This window comes from Lampetra planeri, chromosome 4 (assembly GCF_965212315.1).
Source record: "Lampetra planeri chromosome 4, kcLamPlan1.2.h2, whole genome shotgun sequence".
NCBI lineage: Eukaryota > Metazoa > Chordata > Hyperoartia > Petromyzontiformes > Petromyzontidae > Lampetra > Lampetra planeri.
This window is the reverse complement of record NC_136110.1, coordinates 26,376,405-26,401,773: the sequence shown is the minus strand read 5'-3', so window position 1 is coordinate 26,401,773 and position 25,369 is coordinate 26,376,405. Positions and strand designations below refer to the sequence as shown.

The window sequence follows — 25,369 nt, the reverse complement described above, 5'->3', positions numbered from 1 at the left end:
TTACACATCGTGCCAGGTACTCATTTGAGGCCGAGTCAACCTAGGGGAGGCCCTGGACTGGTTCAGATATTCGTCACTGGTGTTGGCCGTGAGTGGGAATAAAACTTGGGTCGCCGGGTTCGTAGCGTAGTGCGCTAACTACTACACTACTGCTCCCCACTATGTATGTGTGTGTGTATGTGAAACACACACATACACGTGTGCACCTGTGTGTGTGTACTTGTGTTTGTGGGGGAGTTAGGGGCCTGAAGGCCATATTTGGTTTTCTATGCACATACTATGCCTCCAGGGAGTTTTCCTCTGGATTTGGCCTCAGCCGTGGCTACCCCCCTCGGCAGCTGACTTACTGCATACCTTTGGCATCTACTCACATCCTGGCAGTTTAGGTTTCAGGGATTTAGTGCAGATTGTACAGCCAACCGGAAAGAACTCGTAACTCGCAAGGAACACTCTGCTGATGCATTTAACTTTTGGCTGGCTTTGTAGTGGAATTACATTCCTTTATCACTCCTATTTTCCCAAAGATAATTTGTCGTATTAATAATTCAAAATTGGCTATCCTAGCCGACAAGAACGTGCCATCTTCAATGTAAGCTGCTTTTCCATTTTCAAAACTCCGAAAAGACGTTGGAGAATTGTCGGCAGAATTACAAAAGTAAACAAACATGTACAGTACTGTATTCCCAAAAGGAAAGCCCAGCAGGTAATGTAATGCTGCCTCGAATGATGTACAACGTGAACAGTAAAGATAACGAGAAATGTGCTGAGAGTGCTAACGAGTAATTACAGCGGCACTGAAGTGAAAATGACACGGTTTTAAATTCAGCGTTGCATGCGTCCCCTTATAATGGCATTCAGCATCTGTGAATTGGTAGGCTTGTGTTATAAAGTTGCAGTTTAAACTAGCCATTTAGTTGCATCACATTTTGAACTCTGACCCTGCTGTCAGTCCAATGCCCCCCCCCTTCCCCACCATTATTTCCCCTATCCCTTGCCGTGAGTCACAGACAATGATTAAGCTATGGGTGCAGACTCCATGCTGGAGCTTTTAGCATAATGAGTGGTTCGGCCAAAGGCTGCGATGTTATGAGATTATATAAATATATTTCTGAGCACCCTTGTGGCGATTACAATTTTTTTTATGCTTTTGGTATTGCATAAAAGCAACTATGTATCAGTATGGCCTTCAAGTAGTCTATACCTAAAATTCACTGCGTTTAGATACAATTGTCTTTGAGCACTATCTTAAATACACTGCTGTGTTCTGAATGGGGGGTTTTTTTTCCAGGCTACACAGAATGATACAATTATTCCCAACTTATCTGCTTAATGTTCAAATAATCTTAGAGCATAGGAAAGACTGATAATGCATAATAATTATAGCCGGGCGGTTGTTTAGACAGAGACAGATGCTATCGCTGTGCAAGAAAAGTTGAACACAGCACCTTCACTGTGTCCTGCAACCCAGAACAAATTACACATTGGAATCTAATTTGCAAACCAAAATTGTCCATCTCTGCTTATGTTCAAGCTGTAAATTGTTTTGCAGCACAATTTGGACTTAATGCTTTAGTATCCAACGCTTCAATTCCCGTAGTCAATATTTGTTACCATGCAGCGTATCACCATAGCTTCATTACATGATGTACTCGTGCTATGGACAGTTTTGAAAACACAAGGTTTTTTTAGGCTCAATTAGCAAAACGTTAAATCCTCTTGGTTAGGCATTGTTACATTCTAATTAATGTTCGTCTTTCACTACTTATTGTTTGTGCAATGAGGTGTTACTCACGAGGGCATGTCTAAATATTCATTATGAGGATCACTGTGTGAAGCATTGCATACGTAATTTATAAAAGGTAAAGGGTGCAGCCATGCAATGTCTTGCTCACTCGATGGAACTTTGGAGAGCCCCTTGCGAGGGTTTTTAGGTCGACTTTTCAGCACGGGTTTGACGCAGTGGGAGAGGTTGGAGTAGCTACATTTTACTCCGCAGCTTGAGCAACTGTAGTGAACCCATTGCTACTGCTGGGGGGAATGTAAGAACCTTGGCAATGTACATTACAGTTGTTAATATTTTAAAGGTATTAATGGATTTTTCATTAACTTGTTTCTCTGCACAGCTTTCTCATCGCCAGCACTTTCTGACAAGAGCCATACCAATAACAGCAAAGCCTGCCACCCTTGCTACGTTTCAGGTAATATGGTTGTCTGTTACAAATGTACTTCACAGTCAAATTGTGAACGTCATGACAAAGGAAGTGCAGGCAGTGGGGTGCATGGCATGTGTTGTATTCGTGATCACACCCCAGCTCTATGAGCCAACCGTCCTCCTGTTAGGATGAAAACCGGCCGATATTCTTCACCAAATAAGACTTATATACTGCATCAAACTTCAGAGATAAAAGATAAAGGTGCAGCCCTCGCTCGAGGATGTTTTCGAGTGGTCTTCGATAGGACGTTTGTGGTGGTCTACTCTACCACACTGGCCAGACATCTTGCGAGCGATGGGAGCACCCAACATTCTTTACCCGACCACACACGTGACCTATCGATCAACTCAACGTGGTGCACACGATTTGTACTGCGGTGAACAGAAGTATGGGGATGCTTAACTGGCACGCACCCCACGATTGCTAGTCCAGTGTACTCACCGTGTCGCGAGGGCATGCATCAGAAGTCTTCTCAACCGAACAACTGTCCTCTTTGGTTCTTTCGATAAAGTCACGTAGTTAGAAATAAAATAAAACAAAACACGACGTCGCGATCGCAACACAAGCGGAGGCAAACGTCGTGATTTGTTTTATTGTATTTCTACCTACGTGACTTTACTGAAAGAAGCAAAGATTATGGATTCCTGCAGTCACGAAAGCTTCAAATCAAGATCGAACAACTGTCGTTTACACATTTTCCTTTCGAAGGGATTTTGCTTCGTCTAAGTAAAAGAAAGCAAACTTTGTGCCTGTTGGTACTGCCACGTGGTTGGCTATGCGCTCTCCTTTCGCGATCGTCCTCCGTGGAGCATTAGGAAGTTATTCTGAGCAAAGATAAACTGTAACGCTGCAGCACTAAAATGTCGACAGCGTAATAACATAGTGGCCGAGAGAATTCTGTAATTTGAAAATAGATTTGTATTACCTCTGGCTAAAAGAAGGCTGCACACACTCAAACAGCTGCACACTTGCTTCCAAGGATATCACTGTAGGCTTTTCTCATTAGAGTAGCTGTAGAAAAGTCATTTAACTGCTCAAGGTGTAAAATTGATTCATGCTGTAGTGTTGATACCGAAAACAGACTTATAAAATCTTCTTGGTTCTTTTGGTGAAGTCACGTAGAAGGGAAATAATAAAATAATAAAAATAAAACATAAAAAAAATATATACTAAAATAATATAATAAAATAAAATAAACGTATATAATATTATAAAATAATATAATAATATACTATAATAAAATAATTCTCACATTTTTGTATTATTATTTTATTATTTCCCTTCTACGTGACTTTACCGAAAGAACCAAGAAGATGAATCCCTGCAGTCACGAAAGCTTTAAATTGAAATTTAGACTTATAAAATGTTGAACGCGAACCTACAGCTATGGCAATGCATGTCAAAACCATGCTCACTCTTCTTGCTTTTCTCTCTTTTTGACCTTTGTTTGTCTACGACTTGCTAGCAGCACCGGATGATACATTTGTTCCAACAGCAGTCTTGGGTAAGAAAGATCTTAAGACTGCATCCCTTATTAGCAATCATTATAGTCGTATAAAAAAATATTCAATAACATGGTATGGTGATATAAATGACGGCACGCTACAATTACTTTGTACGGCTTGAAACGGTGGTGCAAAGAAAGAGATGGAGATTGGACGTTGTTTTTCTATTAATAACGTTCATAATTAAAGAAAAAATAGCTTAACTTCTGGATAAGATTAAAACTGTTCAGCTTTCGAAAGGTACTTAGGCTGCTGGTATGCATGCAAATATAATTAATCATCACATTTGGCCAGCAGCACTTTCCATTTGATTTGTTTCACGACAATTAGGCGCATTTTAATTAAGTAAGATAAAACAATGTTACCCGCACTGTGATGTGATTATTAAAAAGATGCGTAACATATGTACGTATATATGTTGAACTTCTTTCGCACAGTACATAGCCAACCATGCTAATTGTAAATGCGGGGGAAGGACAACAAACCAATTACAAAAAGCAGTTCCAAAGAAATTAGTTTTCAATCTACATTTAAAAGTGCATAGCTCCAGTGGCTTCCTAACATCAGGCGGACGAGCGTTCACAGATGGCCGCGGAAAGCTCATTTGAAACCGCGCGATGCAGTGACCGTCTTTGTTTGATGGCCAGCCGGAAAGAAATATATCAGCATGGCTTGTCACGAAACCGCCTAACTTTGTGACGAGACAGGGGGCACGACCGTGCACCATCAAAGAACGCCATGAAAGTGCCCTCTCGCGACGCTCTCGGCAGGTTCGCCCCGAGGCGTCGTTGCTTTTTGTAATTCAGCACAGGGGATGGATCGCGATCTGCTCCCAACAGCAAAGCGATCCGGCGCCAAATTCCCAGAGCTGCTCGCATCAAGTGTGGCCACGATGACATTCTGTTGTCGTGGCTGGGGTGGAGCACACCCAGTTGCTAACCTCACTGGTACTGGACTGATCGAAATTTTTAACTCAAAGCAGTAAGGGTGAATGATGATCCAGCACTCGCTGATTCACTCCAGACATATCTTCACCGGGCGGTCAGTCACCTCATTACCACTCTTTTGTTATCGCTACCGTGGTTGTATCTCTCCGTATGCATGTTGAACCTCTTTCGCACCGTACGTAGCCAACTGTGCTCACCGGGGGTGCTGAGGAAGGACAAACTCAACACAAAAAGCAGTTTTCAGGAAATTAGTTTTCAATCTAGATTTTAAAAGTGCTTGGCTCCAGCGGCTTCCTGCTATTGGAAGGAAGAGCGTTCCAGACGGCCGCAGGAGCGCGTCTGAAAGCGTGCGATGCGGTGACCGTCTTTCTTCGATGGACAGCCCAAAGCCGCTTGCGAGGATGACTGCAGTTCGTGTGATGGTTTATACTCCTTGACGAGATCAGCGAGGTATTGTGGTTGCCATGAGCTTCAATCATCAATTCCTCCACCTATGTTAAGAGTTGTGTCCTACTGCCAGACTGACTGGTCCATCTCATCTACCATTCTGGCACGTGCAGTGACGGGTACTGTAACAATCCGACCATGCCTGTCCAGTGGTTGCCGAACGAATACATTATAAGGTCGCACTCATTGCACATAAGGGAATTGCCACAAATGAACCACAATCTAGATTGAAAACTAATTGCTTTAGAACTGCTGTTTGTGTTTAGTTTCGTCCCCCCCCCCCGCACCTCTGATTAGCGCGGTTGGCTACGTACGGTGTGAAAGAAGTTCAACATACATGCCAGAGGGCACAATACTTCTTCTGATTTATTCCTCACGCCGCATGACGTTGAAATTCGCTCCCATTGTCGCTTTTTTTTCCCCAACATAAGTCCTTGCAACATTTCTAAATTTTAAGAAATGTAACTCTATAATCCGTTACACATTCAACTGTTTATTGTTAACCGCTTGGCATTTCGGGCCTCTGTGCCCATGGGCTCAGCAATTGTGATGAAGAGTAAAACATAATAAAACCCAGGCTGCCTCATTCCTGCAGTGATCTAGAATTTAAATCGCATCGTGACGGTGATTGGATAATTCCAGGACACGTGGGTTTCAAACTGAAGCGCAGCTTTCCCTCGCTCTATGCGGTAGGTTCATGTAGAAGGGCGCAGAAAGCGAAACCGCACGAGACAGCTGTCTGCCGAGTAGCGCACATAGTACACACACAGTACACACACAGTACATACACAGTACACACAGTACACACACAGTACACACAGTACACACACAGTACACACACAGTACACACACACACAGTACACACACACACAGTACACACACAGTACACACAAAATACACACAGTACACACACAGTACACACAGTACACACACAGTACACACACACACAGTACACACACAGTACACACAAAATACACACAAATACACACAGTACACACACAGTACACGCACAGTACACACAAAGTACAAACACACAGTACACACACAGTACACACAGTACACACACACAGTACACACACAGTACACACAAAATACACACAGTACACACAGTACACACACAGTACACACAGTACACACACAGTACACGCACAATACACACAAAGTACAAACACACAGTACACACACAGTACACACAGTACACACACACACAGTACACACACAGTACACACACAGTACACACACCACACACACAGCACACTCACATTACACGCACACAGTACACACACAGTACACACACAGTACACACACACAGTACACACACACAGTACACACACAGTATCAACACAGTACACACAAAGTACACACACACAGTACACACACAGTACACACAAAGTACACTCACACAGTACACACACAGTACTCACACAGTACACACACAGTACACACACAGTACACACTACGCGATCCTATCCACCACATCCGACCGCATAGCCGCGTAACGAGTGAATTCAAACCGCGTACAGCAAACACTGGGCAGCTATAGCTTACTCGCATATACGCGAAATCACGAAAACCGAACCACCATAAAGTGAGGGAAACCTGTACCAAAGCCCAATACAATATCGACCGATTGTGGTGCGGTGAATCTGGATAATGTTTTATTTTTATCCACAATGTACTATAGCAACAAATCCCAATGAAAAGCAGAGCCCGATATTTACTTTGCTTCCTTGGAGGAGCAGCGCAGGTTGTGTTTTGACGTGCTCATCTCAGACGGGCCACCATCTCATCACACAGCTGTTCTTCATCAGGGGCCAATAGAAATCTGCAGAACTGGCTTTTTAAGTATCAGCATTGTCTCCGTTTTTTTTTCTTCCTGGCAGCCTTGTGGAAATTAAAGGAGGCAAAAAAATGCTTCTGATTACGCATGCATTGAAATGTAAATCTGTTCAGCTACAGCTTTCTTGCACCAAAATTGGGATAAAAAAATTTTTTTGAAGAACTTAGTGGCTGCCGATTTCTGTTGGCACCGACCACCATAAACACAGCTTCTGCTCTGTAGCGTGCTCACGCTGGCACCACGTGGCCCATCGGCCAGTCACCAGTGCAGGATGCCCTTTCTTGGTTGCTGGCCTTGAGTGGTTTGTTTGGCTGGAGCGCTCAATATTCATGTTTATATACGTGCGCTTCCCTTTTTCTTCCCTTCATGCCGTTGTCACTTCTACTGCCACTTGTCTCTCCGGACTCAGTGTCTATCGCTGGTAAGTCAGTGTGCCAGCCATCCTCACGCTGCATGTCCATTGTGAACAGTGGGAATGGGGCTCTTGGCTCCCCAAGCAGATGCTTGTTTATTCGGTCAGGTTACAAATGCGTAGATTATATGCGCACGTATGGGTGCAACGGTAAAGGAAAAGCCCTGTAATTTCTTGCTCATGCAACGCCTCGCAGAAGGGCATCTCTGCTAGAGGGAGCCCTGTAGAATTATACAATACAGTCTTGTATCCCAATCTTTGTCCACGCAATATGTACGAAGAAATATTGTTTATATTATGCAGCTCTTCTTGACCTCAAGTTGGCAAAATGTGAAAATTTATATTAAATAGTACACGCAGTTTTTGTATATATATATACAGCACAAATAGAATCACGGATTAGAATTACAATTTTAGTCGATGGCAAAAGAGGGAGAAATCTGCTGCGTAACAACGCCCCCATATCTGAGACGCGTGGCAAGAGAGACCGGGGAGACCCTTTGAGCAGACAACCCAGCATGCTGCTACACAAGCGTATGAATAAAACAACTCCTACAAAGAGTCCATGGGCCACGGCAGAAATCGGTACCACCTAAGGTAAAACAAATGGAGTCGGACCGCTTTATGTGTAAGTAATAACGATCATTCACAATACTCATTTAAGTTATGAAGCACCTTTCATCGAGGATCTCAAAGCGCCGTGCAAGACACAGCAGCAAAACCCCAGCGCAAAAATAACGTGTGAAACGAACAAATATATGATCAAATAAATGCTGAAAGCGATAGTCTGAATTTACTAACAGTTAAAATATACGAAAGTGGACACTGTAAATACATTTTAAGAAGTGTTTCAAAAATGCCCACTGACTCAGAGAGTTCCTGGGATCTCGTGGAAGGGAGTTGTAGAGGCTTGGGTCCACACGGGAAACAGCTCGTTCACCCATTAACCTAAGCCTCTGTGACCTGCGAATGCAGAGAGGATCCGCATCCCCTGATGTGAGAGATGGGACATTGGTGCAGTGTGTCTCTGAGAGGGGCTGGGGGAAAGGTGGTTCAGATATGGCCAACAGGAGGGAATTATTTTATCAACCCACTCAATTTTATGTATGCATGTTGAGCTTCTTTCACACCATACTCGGCTAACTGCACAAGTGGTTATCACATTCAATCACTTTTTGGCCACACTCAATAGATTGTAACCACTAGATGTTTGCTACCGCAGGTGGTACTGACAAAATACCTTGTCTGGGCTCATGGACTATAATAATAATTGGTTTAAGAGAAGCTAAAAAAAACAAGAAATACCTGTATTATCAGTGCATTTAAGAGCAATGGGTCTTACGATTTCGTTTAAATGCAACAAACACATTAAACCAACTTACTAAAGATCCCTACAAGAAGCAGGGGAAGCATCCTAAACCATCTGGGAGGTTTCCCTTGTTTTCATGTTTTCCTATTTTGGCAGAATTCATCCTGAATTTAGTGTGGCATGAAAATTAGGAGGAGGGCTACATTTATAATGTGTGAAAATGTGAGGAAAGGCGAATGACAGCCATGTTAACCCACCCATTTACCCTCTGCTCATATCTGCCTTATGTGTACAACGTGACTCATTTTCCTGCCTTGCATGCTGTTAATACTTTATTTCCCCACTAGTTTTACATGCTGAGCAAAAAAACCGTTCCATTTTGTCGCAGAAAATAATCACCCACCAAAGCTTTTAAATCTTCCAGTGGAAATTGCTGCACGTTTCATTCCATGAATTACGTATCTTAAAAGCCGGTGTAAATTTTCCCTCGAAAATGTGGTTATTATATGACATCGTTGCCGCATCCTACCACTATTAGGATTTCTGATGTTCACACGCATACAGTGTGTTGTTTTGTGTGCACACTTTCAGCATTGAGAATTCACATGACCCACAGAATCCCAATGTGTGTACAAGCGGATCACATTGTTATCTTCCTGAATGCCCCAAAAAACATTCATAATAAATACACATGACTCCTGTTCATTACCAAAATAATAGCTCTCCCGATGTTCTTTCAGGTTGTATCGCGTGTTTCCCAGCATCGTGGCCGACGATTTGCTCCACATGCTGGGAGCCTCTAGAGGAACCAAATTCAGCGCGACTCTGAGCTTGGCTCCGCGCCTCTGAGTTGCGGCCACTACGTCTGCAAATTTTTGCGCGCGTTACAAATTGAACTATTATTATTATTATGTCGGTTCCTGAAGAAGCTCTCAGCACATTGGGCAAAACGCGAGACATCGTACCGAACGACACTCCCGCGACACAACTCATCGGACACAGATATATACAGCACACTCTTGGAAACGTTACGCAATATGATTAAATGTAGATAATTCAAAATCCTCCCTTTGTCTGTCATTTGTCCTAGATGAGAACCATGGCAGTGCGAACTGCTCGGCGGAGCAGCCTGGCCTCGCTTGCGGTCCCAGTGTGGTCGGCGTCATCGGCTGCAGTGGTGGTGGTGGTGGCGGTGGTGGCAGTGGTGGTGGTGGTGGTGGCGGTGGTGGCAGTGGCGGTGGAGGAGGAGGCAGCATGGCCAAGGCGGTGCGGTCATTCCACACGCACCACGGCCCGCCGAGCCAGCCGCACCACCTGCCTCCCCACGCACCGCCCCCTCAGCCTCCAATGCCACCGCAGCAACAACCGCAGCAACAGCCGCAACAACAACCGCAACAACAACCGCAACAACAACCACAGCAACCACAGAGGCACCGGCGCCCAAGGGATGGGCCCGACTCACCTGCCTACCACACAGGGCGGCTGCACCCTGCAGTGCGCGTGGCTGATCTCCTGCAGCACATTGGACAGATGAAGACCGGGGAGGGCTATGGCTTCAAAGAGGAGTATGAGGTGACAGAGCAAACTGGATGAATGAGTGGGTGGGATATGGACAAGTTCGGCACAGCGCATGGGAAGCCACAAGAACGTCCTGTTGGAAATGTGTTTTTTTTTTCTAGAGATTTTTTTGTCACTCGTGAATTCGCATTGGACTGCAATCCCACATACTTTCCGAGGCAATACTCAGCTAGAGTACTTTTCAGTCTGTTTGAAAATAGCACTAGCACTATGTCAGTCCATTCTTGTTTTTAAACCCACATTTTAATCCATCAATGGCAACTATACTTCATCCCTTCGGATATAATGTGTCTTCCACAGTTTCCTCCATTTGTTGCAACCTTCCCCGGCTCTCAGCTCCGCTGAAAGCCCCTCTCAAAGTGCACGCTTTTCACATTCAAGATAGCACACCCAGCTCACCCAGGCCCTTCCCTTACCCACAAGAGCACTTAGCCAGCGATTGGCCAATTCTTATCCTAACCTCCTCGTTTCAGGTGACATCCTGCTACCTTACTCTGAAGAACTCTCCTTAAGCATTCTTCATTGGGCCCATTCAATGTGGCTGCTAACTCCCCTGTGAGCTTACTTCTTTTTTTCAAACAAGCCACTAAGATCCCCAGCTGAAATGTGAACTTTTGTTTGGTCTGTTATTCGACCACTCCATATACAAAACATGTTTCCCTGAGAAAGTAACATTTCAATGGGTGGCTTGTTTTAGGGGCAGGTACTTAAGATCAAATATTAGGTCTGAAACTGTGATGGCTAAATATAGATCCAGATAGAGCATTTGATATATCCCATATTGGCTGTGAAAATATGTTTATGGCCTATATATTGGCGAGGCTCATGAGTTATAATTCGTATTTTGTGTTTCTTTATACATCAGTTATTGGTTGTGTTGGTAACTGAAACATGTCCATAGTCTGATAGTGGAAAGCGACGTTGAAAGCCAACAGAATACGCAATCAGAGCAGCTACACTTTGGGAACCTCATTTGCCTTTTGGCGTCATCTGGTCCAACCCATGTGAGACTAGGCTCTAAGGAAAGCTGTCTCAGGTGTGGACCAATCAACTTCAAGGACAGTGCACATTATCAGAGTTATATCTTTTGTTTGTATTATGACTGCAGGTATTTCGGTCTATGCAAACATGACTCCTTGTAAAAAGGTGTCAGTTTTGTTGCCAGAGAGAAGGGTAAAAAAACAATTATCAATCAGAGCAGCGTTAACATTTTTTTAACTCAATTATCGTATGGCGTTACAATATTATAAAAACAACATTATTTACACTGCCTTTATACTCTGTCCCACTGGCCTCCCCAGCTGCTACATTAATATGATTTTAAAACATTGGTTCGTTTAAATAAAAAAAAATCAGTTGTAGTTGAGCTAAAAAAAAATTTGAATGTTACTCTATTTTGTATTTTCAAATAGCCACGTTTATAAGTGTGTGTGTGTCAGTCCAGTGGGAAGATTGTGTGCTGCCTAAAAAAAACAATGCTAATCCCCACGTCAGCACAGCAATGGGCCTGTCAAACTGCCAAGGAGATAGACAGAGAGCAGAGGATTTTCCAACACTGACAGCAAATATCTTCAGCATCACCGGTGTCAGGATTAAGATTCATAGCTTTGAAAATATGTTAAGGTTAAGAGTTATATTGTAATACATGTGTATGAAACACAAACATAACACCGATCGGTAACATACCACTTAATGGATGCAGCTTAGGTTTAAGATAATTGTACTTCGTGTTTAGCTTGTTTACGAATACTCAGCAAACCCAAATTACCCTTTGCTTATTAACTCTGATTCAGAAGTCTCGTCTAATATGTCAGTACATTTTTTCCCCCAAAGTAAACATTGACAGTTAAACTTGTAATTGTCATTCATCGTGCACGTTATTAAATGCGCACAGCCTCTTAAAGGGCCTTGCACACTTTCTCACCTCAGTACCTGGGTCTTGAAGTGACTCGCACATCAGTATGCTCACATCAAGAGCAACCCACAGTGCATTGACTGTGAACTCTTGCCACCGGTATCTTGAAGCAAAGTCCATGTTGTGCATAGCAAAAGGGAACACCTGCCAAATGAAAAATCCATGGGAATACGGTACAACCTTTTCTTTCCGACCAACATATTCCAGAGACGAGGCCTGGTAGTGTGTATAATGTAACCACCTCCCAAATACGACCATTCTTTCTGCACACATGTTTTTTATGTTTTGTAGAGTGGCATTCTATTCGTTTAAATAACAGTTATCGCACATAGGGCATCTGGGCGTGTGAGTGCATAGGTATAATGTGACTTTTAATTCCTGGTATAAAAATCTTAGCAACTTGATTTGAACCTCAATTTAATCAACTTAAAAATATATGTAGAATGTCTGGTCTAATCCATCACCGTTTTCAACGTTGACGTTCATGAAACATTAATAACATGTTATATTTGTCTCTGTTAGTGAAAATTTGATACCATACTAGTAACTACCTCTGTGATAAATTTACGATGTTCTCACACAGTCATGCAATTACCCCCAGGTCATCTGACCCTGTTTTAATGCGCATTTTTTTTAAATACATCAAAATAACTTCTGCAACTTTCATTACAGGGTCACAGGGTTACAAGCGGTGCAATTTGGATCTTTCGTCCATGACGTTCTCAAACATCAATTAGCGTTTCCAAGATAATCGAGGACCTCTGATAGTTACACGCTTGATATTAGTTGCAGATACTTTTATAAAGTGATAGTGTCCTTGATCAGTGGCTATTGGCACCATTATTTGTTTTTAATTTTGTGCAGAACCTCACCGTTGAATAAAATAATAGTAAGATAAATACTTCTTGGTTCTTTCGGTAAAGTCACATAGAAGGGAAATAATAAAATAAATAAATAAAGACATAATAAAATAATTCTCACGACGTTTCGGCCACAATTCAAGCAGCGTCCTGAGGACGGCTGCTTGCTGAGGATGGCTGCTTGCGTTGTGGCCGAAACGTCGTGAGAATTATTTTATTATGTTTTATTTTTATTATTTTATTTTTTCCCTTCTTCGTGACTTTACCGAAAGAACCAAGAAGATGAATCCCTGCAGTCACGAAAGCTTTAAATCGAAAAAAAGATAAATACTATTTGTAGTTGAGACTTATATCAAAATTATCATTAGCATTCCTACAGTCAGTCAGGCTTTATTTAAATATACCCCCCCATCTCTATGCATTAATAAGGCATACACGGTAAGAGGAGGGTGATAATGATCATATGCGTAATGAGGCAGAATCCAATTATCAAGATAAACGTATTCTTTTGGCTGGCGCTTGCTATAAGTGGGACTTGGTGCTTACAGATGAAAAGGCGTTGCCACTGCCACATTGATAGGCACCTGTGTTAGCTCCTACACTTCCGCATTAATTGCTTTGAAAATGCCACCGTTGTGTTTATTTGCCTCGAAGCAGCTCCGAGCCTTTTGGCACGCGAGCAACGGCCCGTCGGCAGTGACCCCCCCCCCCCCCCCCAAAACGAGAATATCTTTGCAAGCGCACGGCCTGCGTACATGGCACGGAATTGTCAATCGGCATTTTCCAGCTCAGATATGAAAGAAATTCAGTCGGTGAGTGGGGGGTTAAGGAGGTTGGTGAAGTTACGTGATCCACTCAAGCTCACGACGCATTCATCTTCCCTGCAAGTTTGAATATGGCGCAGGGGGGCACTGCAACTTTACAGAGCGGTTGTTTTCACACCGAGGTAATGTAGAACGGAGAAGTTAATTCACGGTAAATGTGTTAAGCTAATAACAGTTTATACATCTGCCATGAAACAAAAATATTGTGCATTAATTACTGGGTGAATATATTCTACAAAGAACAATTTTTCAGGTGAGTCACAGCAATAAGCCAGATGATACAGAAGTACGTGTTAGTCATTTCTTAGACATTATATATCGTACCGTTTAAATTGTTCCACAAATAACAAGTAGAACGCATGTATTGATTGTTTGATATTGCAAAATCGGTAATTTATCCCAACATTTTCTTCCTGTAATTTTCGAGCATTGATATGTATTATCACTGATAATAACATAATTATTTTAATTGATCATTTACTGCCATTAAACATATATTCTATCGTAACAAGAATGTAATGTTTAAAACAAATGACAAAGAAATTCTCACTGACAAATTCCTGGTTAAGATGGTTGCCAATGCCCAGACAAAATCATAGTTTCTTGTGTTCTGGCTCTGATGGGAAACCTTGTGATTTGTTTAATCAATAACAGAATGAGTCTGATGGTGGCTGGCCTTTTCTCTTCTCGCATTATTCGACAGTATTTATCAGTCTATCTATATAAAAAAAACCAGCGTGTGCCTCATTAAAGAAGAGGGCAATCAACCCATGTTTAGACTAAATGACATATATGCATATATAAAATGTAATCTTAGCAAAAATTCTGCTATTATAAAAGGAACTCAGAAAAATATACATTTTGGCTTGCAGACTAATAGACATCTGGAGCTGTTATTTTCAGCTTTGGCCAAATGCATTTAAAAGAGGGAAGCTTGGCTGTTGTCCATACATCGCATCAGTACATGGAGTGACTATATTTCAAATAATCTTTCATCCAAAGTCGTGTGCATTTTGTACCCAGAGGACAGCCTTGAATTAACACAGCTTAAATATAGTGTCGAGAATTGTTAAGCAACATTGCGGGCAACGCAGCTAACACTTTAACCAACCGATATAACCATCGAGAGAAGTAGCAAAATGATCCCGACAAAAAGGTTTCATTACAATATAGTATAGCACTCAGAATAGAGAATTTGTGAAGCGTGTCTTCGACTTAAAGGGTTTTATTTATTTTTACGCACGTATGTGAACATTTCATTTTGCATATCTCTTCTCTTCTCTCTTCTTGTTTTCAGAGTTTTTTTGAGGGACAGTCGGCTCCATGGGATGTGGCTAAGCGAGATGAAAATCGGGCCAAGAACAGATACGGCAACATCATCGCTTGTGAGTCGATGCATTTCGTTTTGGCTCAGTGGTGTCGGCGGCACAGCCGAGTCAACACTTTTCTGTCTACAAAGGAATGGAGAAAATTAAAAATACACACGCACTTCAAAATATAAATGTGGGGTTCATCTTCTTGGTTCTTTCGGTAAAGTCACGTAGAAGGGAAATAATAAAATAATAAAAATAAAACATAATAAAATAATTCTCACGACGTTTCGGCCACAACGCAAGCAGCCGTCCTCAGGTGTTGGGGTCGAAACGTCGTGAGAATAATTTTATTATGTTTTATTTTTATTATTTTATTATTTCCCTTCTACGTGACTTTACCGAAAGAACCAAGAAGATGAATCCCTGCAGTCACGAAAGCTTTAAATCGAAATGTGGGGTTGTTGGTCGACGCCCCTTTTGTCTTAAAAAATCAACATGAATAATGTTAATTATTTTTTTTACCTACGTGGCTTTACCGAAAAAAACTGAGTATGATTCCTTGCAGTCACGAAAGCTTCAAATCTAGAATGAATAATGTAAGCCGATGTGTTGATTTCAAATTGCCATAAGCGTGTTCAAAGTCTTTTTTGAATGCCGTATTTCGAATGTTATATATATTTACTTGGTTTTTTTGCTCACTTACCCACTCTGACAGATGACCATTCCAGGGTGATGTTGAATGTATTGGACGAGGAACAAAACAGTGATTACATCAATGCCAACTACGTTGACGTAAGTGGATTTTCAATGTCATGCATCGGAATTGTCCATATTGACTTCCACAGCTCACATTGGGAAAGATGATATTTCTGGTTATTAAAATCTATCCTGGAACGACAAGAGATGTGGTCCCTCTAATCTCGCTGTGTTACGTTTCACCGGGTGTTGACATTATCCGTGCAGACTTTAGAAAAATATAATAAATAAATAAATGAATGGCCCGTTATGCCCTCTGTATTTGGTTAATAGAAATAGTTTGCTATGTGCTGGCTTTGTGCTGGCTTTGTGCATGCAGTGATTAAATATTAATGATGCTCCAGTCCACTAGCTACATGTTTATTGGGCGTTTATGTTTCTTTGAAAGCGACCACTCAAAGTGTTTCAAGCAGTCATCTATTGCACTAATCTATCACGGAGGCTGCTGTAAGTCCTCCTCGAGGGCTGGTTACACGCCGCCAATATATTGGATTTAATTGCGAGGTGGTTATATTAATCAAACGTGGAGTTTATGCAACTAGAATTAAGCACAGCATCAACTGTAAAAGCTCTACGATGGCAATTTACAGCAATAGCTCTGCGGGTTAAGGTAGGATTGATCTATATCGATAATAATGCATTGACTTTGCGTTATATGATGGAAAAAAATGTGTTACTAGGAATTCCACGTCTGCTCTAGTATAGTCTACCAAGTTAGCACCGTGATTGGCAAGCGCCATTTGTTGCGATGCTCTGCTTGTCCACCACCGGAACACAGCGAAAAATCTACCCTCCCTCCCTCTTTTGAAGTCGGTCTGAGCACATATTTACATTGTGTAATGTTCAAAGTAGCTCACTCACTCTCTCTCTCTCATGTGACACACGCGCGCGCGCGCGCGCGCTTCTCCCATGCTTTGCATTGGGACATCAGCTGCGTTGCTGCCGAGAGCTGAGCATGGTAAGATCGGCCGGGGCCCATGCGCGCACGTTTGTCGGGCTGCTCTAACATGATAGCCACAGCCGTGTTTGCCCAATGAACCTATCTCTGTTTAATATGGGCCGAGTCAATATGGACCACGCTCAAAACACACTCCGGTGTTAATAGGGCCATGGAAACAGAGAGATGAGTTTTTAAGGTGGCTCTTCATATACACGTAGAAATTGATTAGGTTTTTTTTGTTGTTGTTGTTCTGCTATCGTTATTAACACCCGCATTTTTCATCTTAATTCATATTTGCTCATTTGTCGGGGCATGGCTTGGCATCCTTTTAAAGGAAGCATTTTAATCAGGCACAGAGGGCTTCCTCATTCTAGCGATATCATTCCTCCCCCCTTTTTTTCACTCATCATTGAATATTGTTTAGTAATGCGCATGCTGCATGTAATTAATAATATTAGAATGTTTCTGAACTGGTGGTAACAATAAGCCATTGCAACTCGATTAAATGTACAGTATTCAGTAAAGAGCCATCTATATCAGGAAATCATGTCAAGCGCTTGGTAAATACACCTATGCTACTGGGTGACTATGGTGCCTCTTATTCTTGGTTCTTTCGGTAAAGTCACGTAGAAGGGAAATAATATTGTTTTATATTTATATTATTTTATTATTTCCCTTCTACGTGACTTTACCGAAAGAAGCAAGAATATGAATCCCTGCAGTCACGAAAGCTTTAAATCGAAATTTATGGTGCCTCTGTTACATGCAATGACATAAAAAAATAAAATCAAAGTACAATATTTCCGTGTAAGGACCAACATTAGTTTTAACTCGCATAGCATATCAAGATTTAAAAAGCTTGTATAATTATTATAATTTGTAGTCCTTTTAAATCAATTTCTGTAAGAAGGCCTCGCCACATGGTCCCAGACGTCAGTGTAATTTTACCATACTTCAGCGCTGGTCAGAGCAGGTTGTATAAGGGTGATATCTGAACCAGGATCGGTTGATATCATCACTTTCCGCTGATAATGTCTGCTGGCCAGGAAAGCAAATTTCGATGCCAGGTTCATAGTGGAGTTTGCTAACCACTGTGCCAGCACTACTCCTCCCATATATCATCATGGCATATATACAGCAATAGAAATGATTAATTTGAGGTCAGTGTTTTACCATTCTGTATATATACTTTGTAGCTTTTGAAACACTTTCCTACTTAGGCAAAGTTTGATTTGACTTATTTAATCATTTATATTCAACACGGCGTAATAGGTGGCATACCAGAGGTCACCGGAGGTCACACCAAGTTCTCTCTCTTGGCTGGGTGTTTGAAACAATGGGGCTAAGTTTCTTACATCTCCCTGCCTCTGCCCATCCAGAAGCATGCATGAGTGAAACCACATTTAGTCCATTGGTCGGTCATGCGTGGTGGGGCAAAGCGTGAGTACACCCACCTCTTTTCAAGATGTCTGGCCAATGTGGGAAGCTCTCAAGAGCTTGCTCAAGTAGAGGCCCTTTCCACCAGCAATGGCAAGAGCAAGCAGCTGCAGGGCTGCACCTTTATCCCTTTCCCTGCTGAAATTATGGAATTGTGCCGGTGCACACTTATTTTCTAAATGGTTTCTAAAGCTTACAATGATACAAGGAGATATTTTATTCGTCCTGGGATAACTGGTAATAAACATATACTCTCTACACAGGAAGTTTATTTGAATTCCACTGGAATGAAATGGAATGTGAATGAGCATTATATGGACATAATATATAATTATATGCAGCATATTCAAGAACTGTGTACTAATTCATTGTCAACGAGTTGATAATGGTACTGCAATTACAGTAATTCATTTCTATGCTTTCTGATGTTTCTGGACATCAAGAAATCTTATTTCTGACCAGCATTACCCACCCATTGTCGCATTGAAAAGCTATAATACCACAACAATATCCAGACATGTAGCACAGGGAGGAGATGAATGTGTTTCTGCTTAAGTTATGCCGCGTTAAGGCCCTTTTTCCCTGAATGAAGTGAAAAATAAAAGATAGGGCTGTTTGTGGCATTTATACGGGCCTTTATAACACTTCCACAGAGCCCTAACTCTTTGTAATAGGCGGCACAGTTGCCTGAACGATAGTTCTCACGGGATGTTGTTAAAGGGGTTCCAGGAATTTCCGGAAAAGGTTAATGACTCTCCTTTTGAGTTGGCTCTTTGGAGGCATGGGAGCTCCCAACCGTGGTGCTCTATTTTATCGCAGCAGGGCAGGCAAGCGATTTTTGTTTTATTCCCCATTATCAGCGATTTGTCCTTTTCCTGCAGTAACATTTCATGAACGGTATATTCAGCTTAAACCAGTTCAACTGAAAGGTTAATGTATGCTTGTGTGTTTTTTTTCCTCCTCTCTCAAAAAATGTCTTTTGCAGAGCTCATCAAACCTAACTTTTGCACAATTAATCCGGTGCACGCTTCGTTGTGTGATCTCGCTCGACAATGCGTACGTAGTGGAGCAGCGATTCTGATGCGTTTCATTTGAATGTTATGTGACAGCTCAAAGGACCTGAAATTCAAACAGTATTCTTTTGTCTCTCTTTCTGCAGGGATACTACCGAACGCACCATTATATCGCAACACAAGGCAAGTCAGAATAATTGAGTTATCTCACAAAACAGCTGTATATTGTCAATACAGCATGCTGTATTTCCTCACGAAAGCATCATTTTACAGTGGCCGCCGCGTAGCTTATAAACACAGCCTGCTAATTAAAGCGTCTCCAATAACGTGGTGAATTACAACGCGTCAGTTTATCCTGTTGAAACAAGGCCGGCGGTAAATTTGGAATTGTGCGGTTTATTTAAAATGAGCTCTTGTGTTTTTTTTTTCGAAGCGTCCGTACTGTAGTCGTGCAATGGATGTACCCCGTATAATGGAAAGAAAGAATAAACAAAACCAAAAAAAAAATAAAACAACACAGTTTGATTTATATTGGCCGAAAGGCATTGGACCATCGAGCATTGATTTTATTTCCATTGTGCACCCGCGTTCAGGTCCGCTTCCCGACACAGTTGGCGGCTTCTGGAGGATGCTCTGGCAAGAACGCAGTGGCAGCATCATAATGGTCACCAATCTGGTGGAAGTGGGCAGGGTAAGCGCATGCATCTCTTTAAAAGAGTATGTAGGCAAACATCTTTGGTCGTTCTAATAGGCCTAATGCTCTGGGGAATAACCTTTCGGTGATGTCCTCTGAGATAGTGTGAGCTGCTGTTTGTTGCACCGAGCAGGGCGACGAGCAGCAATGCATCGACGTCCACGTTTACAAATATTGGCGACAGCCCACTGGAGTTCTCAGCCAGCAAAGACAGAAAAAAATATTTAATCCTTTTTTTTTTTAAACAAGGAATCCTGTTGGAAATGAAGTGAGCAGTATAAATCCATATACAATGTGTACATATCTGAGGGAAATCTTACTGTTATTCACAGGATATCCTTTCGTGCCATGAGCTCAAACATAGAAATCCCTATGCAATTGATTCTTAAATAAAATTTCTAACACAAGCCTCGGTTCTCTTCAAACCTGTTCGTATCGAGGATCAAACCCAATGTCAGTGCACATCACAAGCCAGGGACACATTCAGCAATCCCTGATACGTCTCATCAGCGAAGCAAACAAACGCACATTGGATAAGGCTTACGCGTCTCGAGCTTGCACAGGTCTATTGCACATGCATAGCAAGCAGATTGGTGTAAATCAGTCTAGTGACAGATCCCAGGAAACACATTCTGCATGCTACAGCCTTGTAGCCTTCCATTATAACTCAGTACAAAGATACATATCCCTGTATTGCCTTTATAGACTGTTGGGGCAAGTGCTGTTAGCGAGCACCTATGAAGGCCGGCACTGTGGCACACGAGGGAGTTGGGTTGGCCAGAACCACGCCCGGCTACCTTCTCCTCCCCAGTGCTGATGTTTACACACTGCGCCAGGTACTCATTTAAGGCTGAGTCGACCTAGTGGAGGCCCATCAGGACCAGTTCAAATATACCCCCGCTGCAATTGATCTTGAGTGGGAATCGAGCTCTGGTTCTTGGGTTTGTAGCGCAGCACCCTAACAACTGCATCAAATACATAGCGATATGAGCGTAGAAAAGCAGAAATCTAATTTTGCCATGAAGGCTACTGGGACAAGTGCGTTTGGCAAGTATCCATTCATGCCAGCATGGCGCACAAGATAATATAATAGGACCAGCACCAAACACTGCCACCTTTATCTCACCATTGCCGATGTTCACAAACTACGCCAGGTTTTGGACCAAGATGATTTTGGATAGGTTCAAAAGATAATTGTCACTTGTTTCGTTCGAGGCCAGGCATTCAATTAGAGTCCTTGGGATAGGATGCAGTCTCTCCCTTCTTGAACTGCTGAGTGCTCAACCTGGATGTGTCTCTACTGACCCAAGGTTGTCCAAACCACCTTAAGGTGACATCTTTGATACGGGCGTACAAATTAGACGTGTTAGTGGAGCTAATGTTACTATTTGCATTTCAAGATCTGCTGACATGTTTGAAATGTCGGTGCATTGGAGCCCCAAGGGTTACTGCGGGGGCAATTGTGCGCACGACCGCAGTAATTTTCACAATAGAGCAAAATAAAACTTGAAAACGTTTTTGCTCTGTCAGGGCCCTGTGATCGTGACACATTGAATGCAAATGACAATTTGCAGCTTCGGATAATGCGAGAGCTACCGAACAGTATTGTCTGGGAAAGAAAAAAAAAACATTGCTGCTCCACTTTAAAATTCCTATTGCCGTGCATACCAAAAAAATAATTGCGATTTTTCCCATTTTATATTTCTATTGAGCATGATATGCACTGCAGAGTTACTCTTTTTGTTTTGGCGCTGAACGGCTCCATGAAAAATTATTGTATTGTATTGTAATTATTGTACAGTCAGACGCATTATGATATGATATATACAATTTTTCTGGCGGGGGGAGTAAAACAAATGCCTCCAGAACACGTGCTTTAATTTGCAGGCAGCGTGTGACTTTTGCAAGGCACTCAGAAGGACATGGAAGTGGGGCGCTGGGTATATTTAGTAGGTGAATACGTCTGTCGTTTACACGAGCCGAAGCGTTAACGTTCGTTGCCTCTGGCTGGGAACATCTGTGGCTTGAGCCACTCCCACGTTGGTGGGGGCATTGCAACCGCCTCTCCAAGTGACTTGGTCTGCTGGCAATGTGGCTTTAACTATTTGGGGGTGTCTCAAGGGCATGATATCAAATTACGAAATTCTGATGTATTGTACGCTGCTGCACCTAGCGTCGATGACCACAGGCAAGTGGCATGCGAGGTTTTGATCTGAATTGATTCTTTTTCGTTTGAGCTAATATATCAGAATCACTGAAGCAATGCTGAAGATGCCTTTTTGAATTACATTTTGTACCTTGCAGCTATTCTTTAAGTTATTCTGAGCATGGTGCATAAATGGACCATTAATTTCCCGAACACTCACTTTTTACTATTATATATATACAACATTTTTAATTATAGCGATTAGTGCTTTGCACCGTCAACTCTGGCGACGTGACTTTGCCATGTGGACAAGTCGGAACTAAACTATAAACTAAAAAATTGTATTTTACCAGATAAGGCCATCGACCTATATGGGTCTTTTTCAGAAGCGACCTGGCAACATAAGGTTGGCTCAACGAAGTGGCTTATCACGTGCAAATGTATAGCAGCCAAATACTCTAAAACGCAACTATTATAAAAAGCCGGCGTTCTGTTCGTCTGTCAACTCATTTATAAGAGAGCATTTCAGAAGGCCTGAATAAAAAAGCTATGGAAAGTGGACCCCCCCCAAACACCCCCAGATATGGGGGTAAAAAGTTGATCCAAAAGGTTTACGAATATTGTGAAATATAGTCAGAGTCAGTAGTATATACATGCCAACACACTCTACACACAATAGCGTCAGTAGTGTCTACATGCCTACACACCCTACACACAATAGCGTCAGTAGTGTCTACATGCCTACACACCCTACACACAATAGAGTCAGTAGTGTCTACATGCCTACACACCCTACACACAATAGCGTCAGTAGTGTCTACATGCCTACACACCCTACACACAATAGCGTCAGTAGTGTCTACATGCCTACACACCCTACACACAATAGAGTCAGTAGTGTCTACATGCCTACACACCCTACACACAATAGCGTCAGTAGTGTCTACATGCCTATACACCCTACACACAATAGAGTCAGTAGTGTCTACATGCCTACACACCCTACACACAATAGAGTCAGTAGTGTCTACATGCCTACACACCCTACACACAATAGAGTCAGTAGTGTCTACATGCCTACACACCCTACACACAATAGAGTCCCCCGCCCCCCCCCCTCCTCCCCCGCCCCCCCCTCCTCCCCCGCCCCCCCCTCCTCCCCCGCCCCCCCCCCCCTCCTCCCCCGCCCCCCCCCTCCTCCCCCGCCCCCCCCCCTCCTCCCCCGCCCCCCCCCCTCCTCCCCCGCCCCCCCCCCTCCTCCCCCGCCCCCCCCCCTCCTCCCCCGCCCCCCCCTCCTCCCCCGCCCCCCCTCCTCCCCCGCCCCCCCCCTCCTCCCCCGCCCCCCCCTCCTCCCCCGCCCCCCCCTCCTCCCTCCTCCCCCGCCCCCCCCCTCCTCCCCCTCCTCCCCCTCCCCCTCCCCCTCCCCCTCCCCCTCCTCCCCCTCCCCCTCCCCCTCCTCCCCCTCCCCCTCCCCCTCCCCCTCCTCCCCCTCCCCCTCCCCCTCTCCCTCCTCCCCCTCCCCCTCCCCCCCCTCCCCCTCCCCCTCCCCCCCCTCCCCCTCCCCCTCCCCCTCCTCCCCCTCCCACCCCCTTCTTCACCAACCTGCACTGAAGTTTGGTTAAACAACCCCCATGGCCAACACACCATGGGACGCCTTCATCTTGCAATGGATTGACCAAGGGCTGTATATCTTTCAAAAATATACATTTATTTTTATCATGAAATAATCACAATGCTGCATCAATGCAGAACTAAATTACCCATTGGCTGATTTACTGCAATGGAAATTTTTTTTTAAAGATGCACTGTTGTGTTGCTTGAGCATTTAGATAGGCCAATACAACATTTATAAGTTAATTAAATATATTGTTTGCTATAGCCTCGTTTGAAAAAAAAGATTTTAAACAAATACAGAAATAAGAATTTTAAGATTCTAAAATTGTACTGCTTATCATGCATTGCATCATGTGGCATGGTTTTTGTTTTATGCGGCGATAATTTTTCGTGGTTCATCAATGTCATTTTCTGGTTTTATCATCCTAATTTTTTTTATCTTAAATAATGTGGCAATATTTGACAGCCAGGGTAGAGGCACAGGCATAAAATATAAAAGTGCATAGAACTGCAGTTTGTAAACATGAAAGAAAAATGGCATAAAAAATTATAATGCTAAATGTGACACTTCAAACTTAACATCAACCTGCAATAATAATGGAAATATTCCATAACACATGCGCCACCATTACCTCCGTGTTTCACGTTGCTGGTTTACTTTTCGAGACAATAGTAGATGGATCAGTGCTGCCACTTGCTGGTGACGAAGTGATTACGCAGTCAAGAGGACCCCGAGCCTGTAGCTGGCTTTGGCAATGCGTGGTTAAGGTTGCCACCTGTACTGATTTTCCAGAATAGTTCCCTTTTTAGGTAGCTGCCTTGGTAAATCCGAAAGGATCCCCATAACATTACATCTCAAAAAGTTGTGTGTTTTGCCAGTTACATGTTGTTCTTTCCATTCTTCCCATAATGCACCTCGGTGGAAACCAAAATCTTGGAATATAGGTTGTCCTCCATGGATGGGAGTAGGACGACTGCTCGAGATATCAACTAAGCCAGTGAAACAGGGCTTGCGTTGGGGTTATAGCTGCTACTAAGGGAGATTGCTAATATAGAATAAACCCAGTTCAAAATATTATTTGACTCATTTAGGTATAGGTAAAAGTGCTGGTCTGAAATTACTCACCAACGCCACTGCTAGAGAAAGGGCCACCGCTGGAGGGAGATCCAGAGAGCCCCCTGAGAGGGTGTTATGACCTACTCTTGGAAGAGGTGGTAGTTACCACACGTGACCCATCGATATCCTAACTGTGGTGTACACATAATTGTTTTTTTTACCCTTCTATCTGGCAACAAAACTGACACCTTTTTTACAAGGAGTCATGTTTACATAGACCACAATACCTGCAGTCATAATGCATCATCTGGTCCAACTCATGTGAGACTAGGCTCTAAGGAAAGCTGTCTCGGGTGTGGACCAATCAACTTCAAGGACAGTGCACATTATCAGAGTTATGTTTTTTGTTTGCATTATGACTGCAGGTATTGTGGTCTATGCAAACATGACTCCTTGTAAAAAAGGTGTCAGTTTTGTTGCCAGATAGAAGGGTAAAAAAACAATTATCATATTTTTACTGGCAAATGAGGTTCCAATGGTGTGGTGTAC

At 42.9% G+C, this 25,369-nt stretch overlaps 1 protein-coding gene across 3 annotated transcripts in view; it reads left to right on the top strand.

Moving 5' to 3' along the window:
• LOC144717875 (receptor-type tyrosine-protein phosphatase kappa-like) overlaps positions 1-25,369 on the top strand; it is a 132,749-nt gene that overhangs the window by 83,718 nt on the left and 23,662 nt on the right. For 2 of the 3 annotated variants that reach the window (XR_013585156.1, XM_078593621.1), the window contains exons 16-22: positions 2,124-2,198; positions 9,764-10,245; positions 15,148-15,235; positions 15,879-15,955; positions 16,851-16,877; positions 19,456-19,492; positions 19,903-20,000. Coding sequence is in view for 2 of the 3 variants with exons in the window: in XM_078593621.1 (XP_078449747.1) it covers positions 2,124-2,198; positions 9,764-10,245; positions 15,148-15,235; positions 15,879-15,955; positions 16,851-16,877; positions 19,456-19,492; positions 19,903-20,000 (884 nt within the window). In the remaining variant the exon portion in view is untranslated. The remainder of the gene's footprint in view (positions 1-2,123; positions 2,199-9,763; positions 10,246-15,147; positions 15,236-15,878; positions 15,956-16,850; positions 16,878-19,455; positions 19,493-19,902; positions 20,001-25,369) is intronic. The other variant, XM_078593622.1, reaches the window with a different exon arrangement.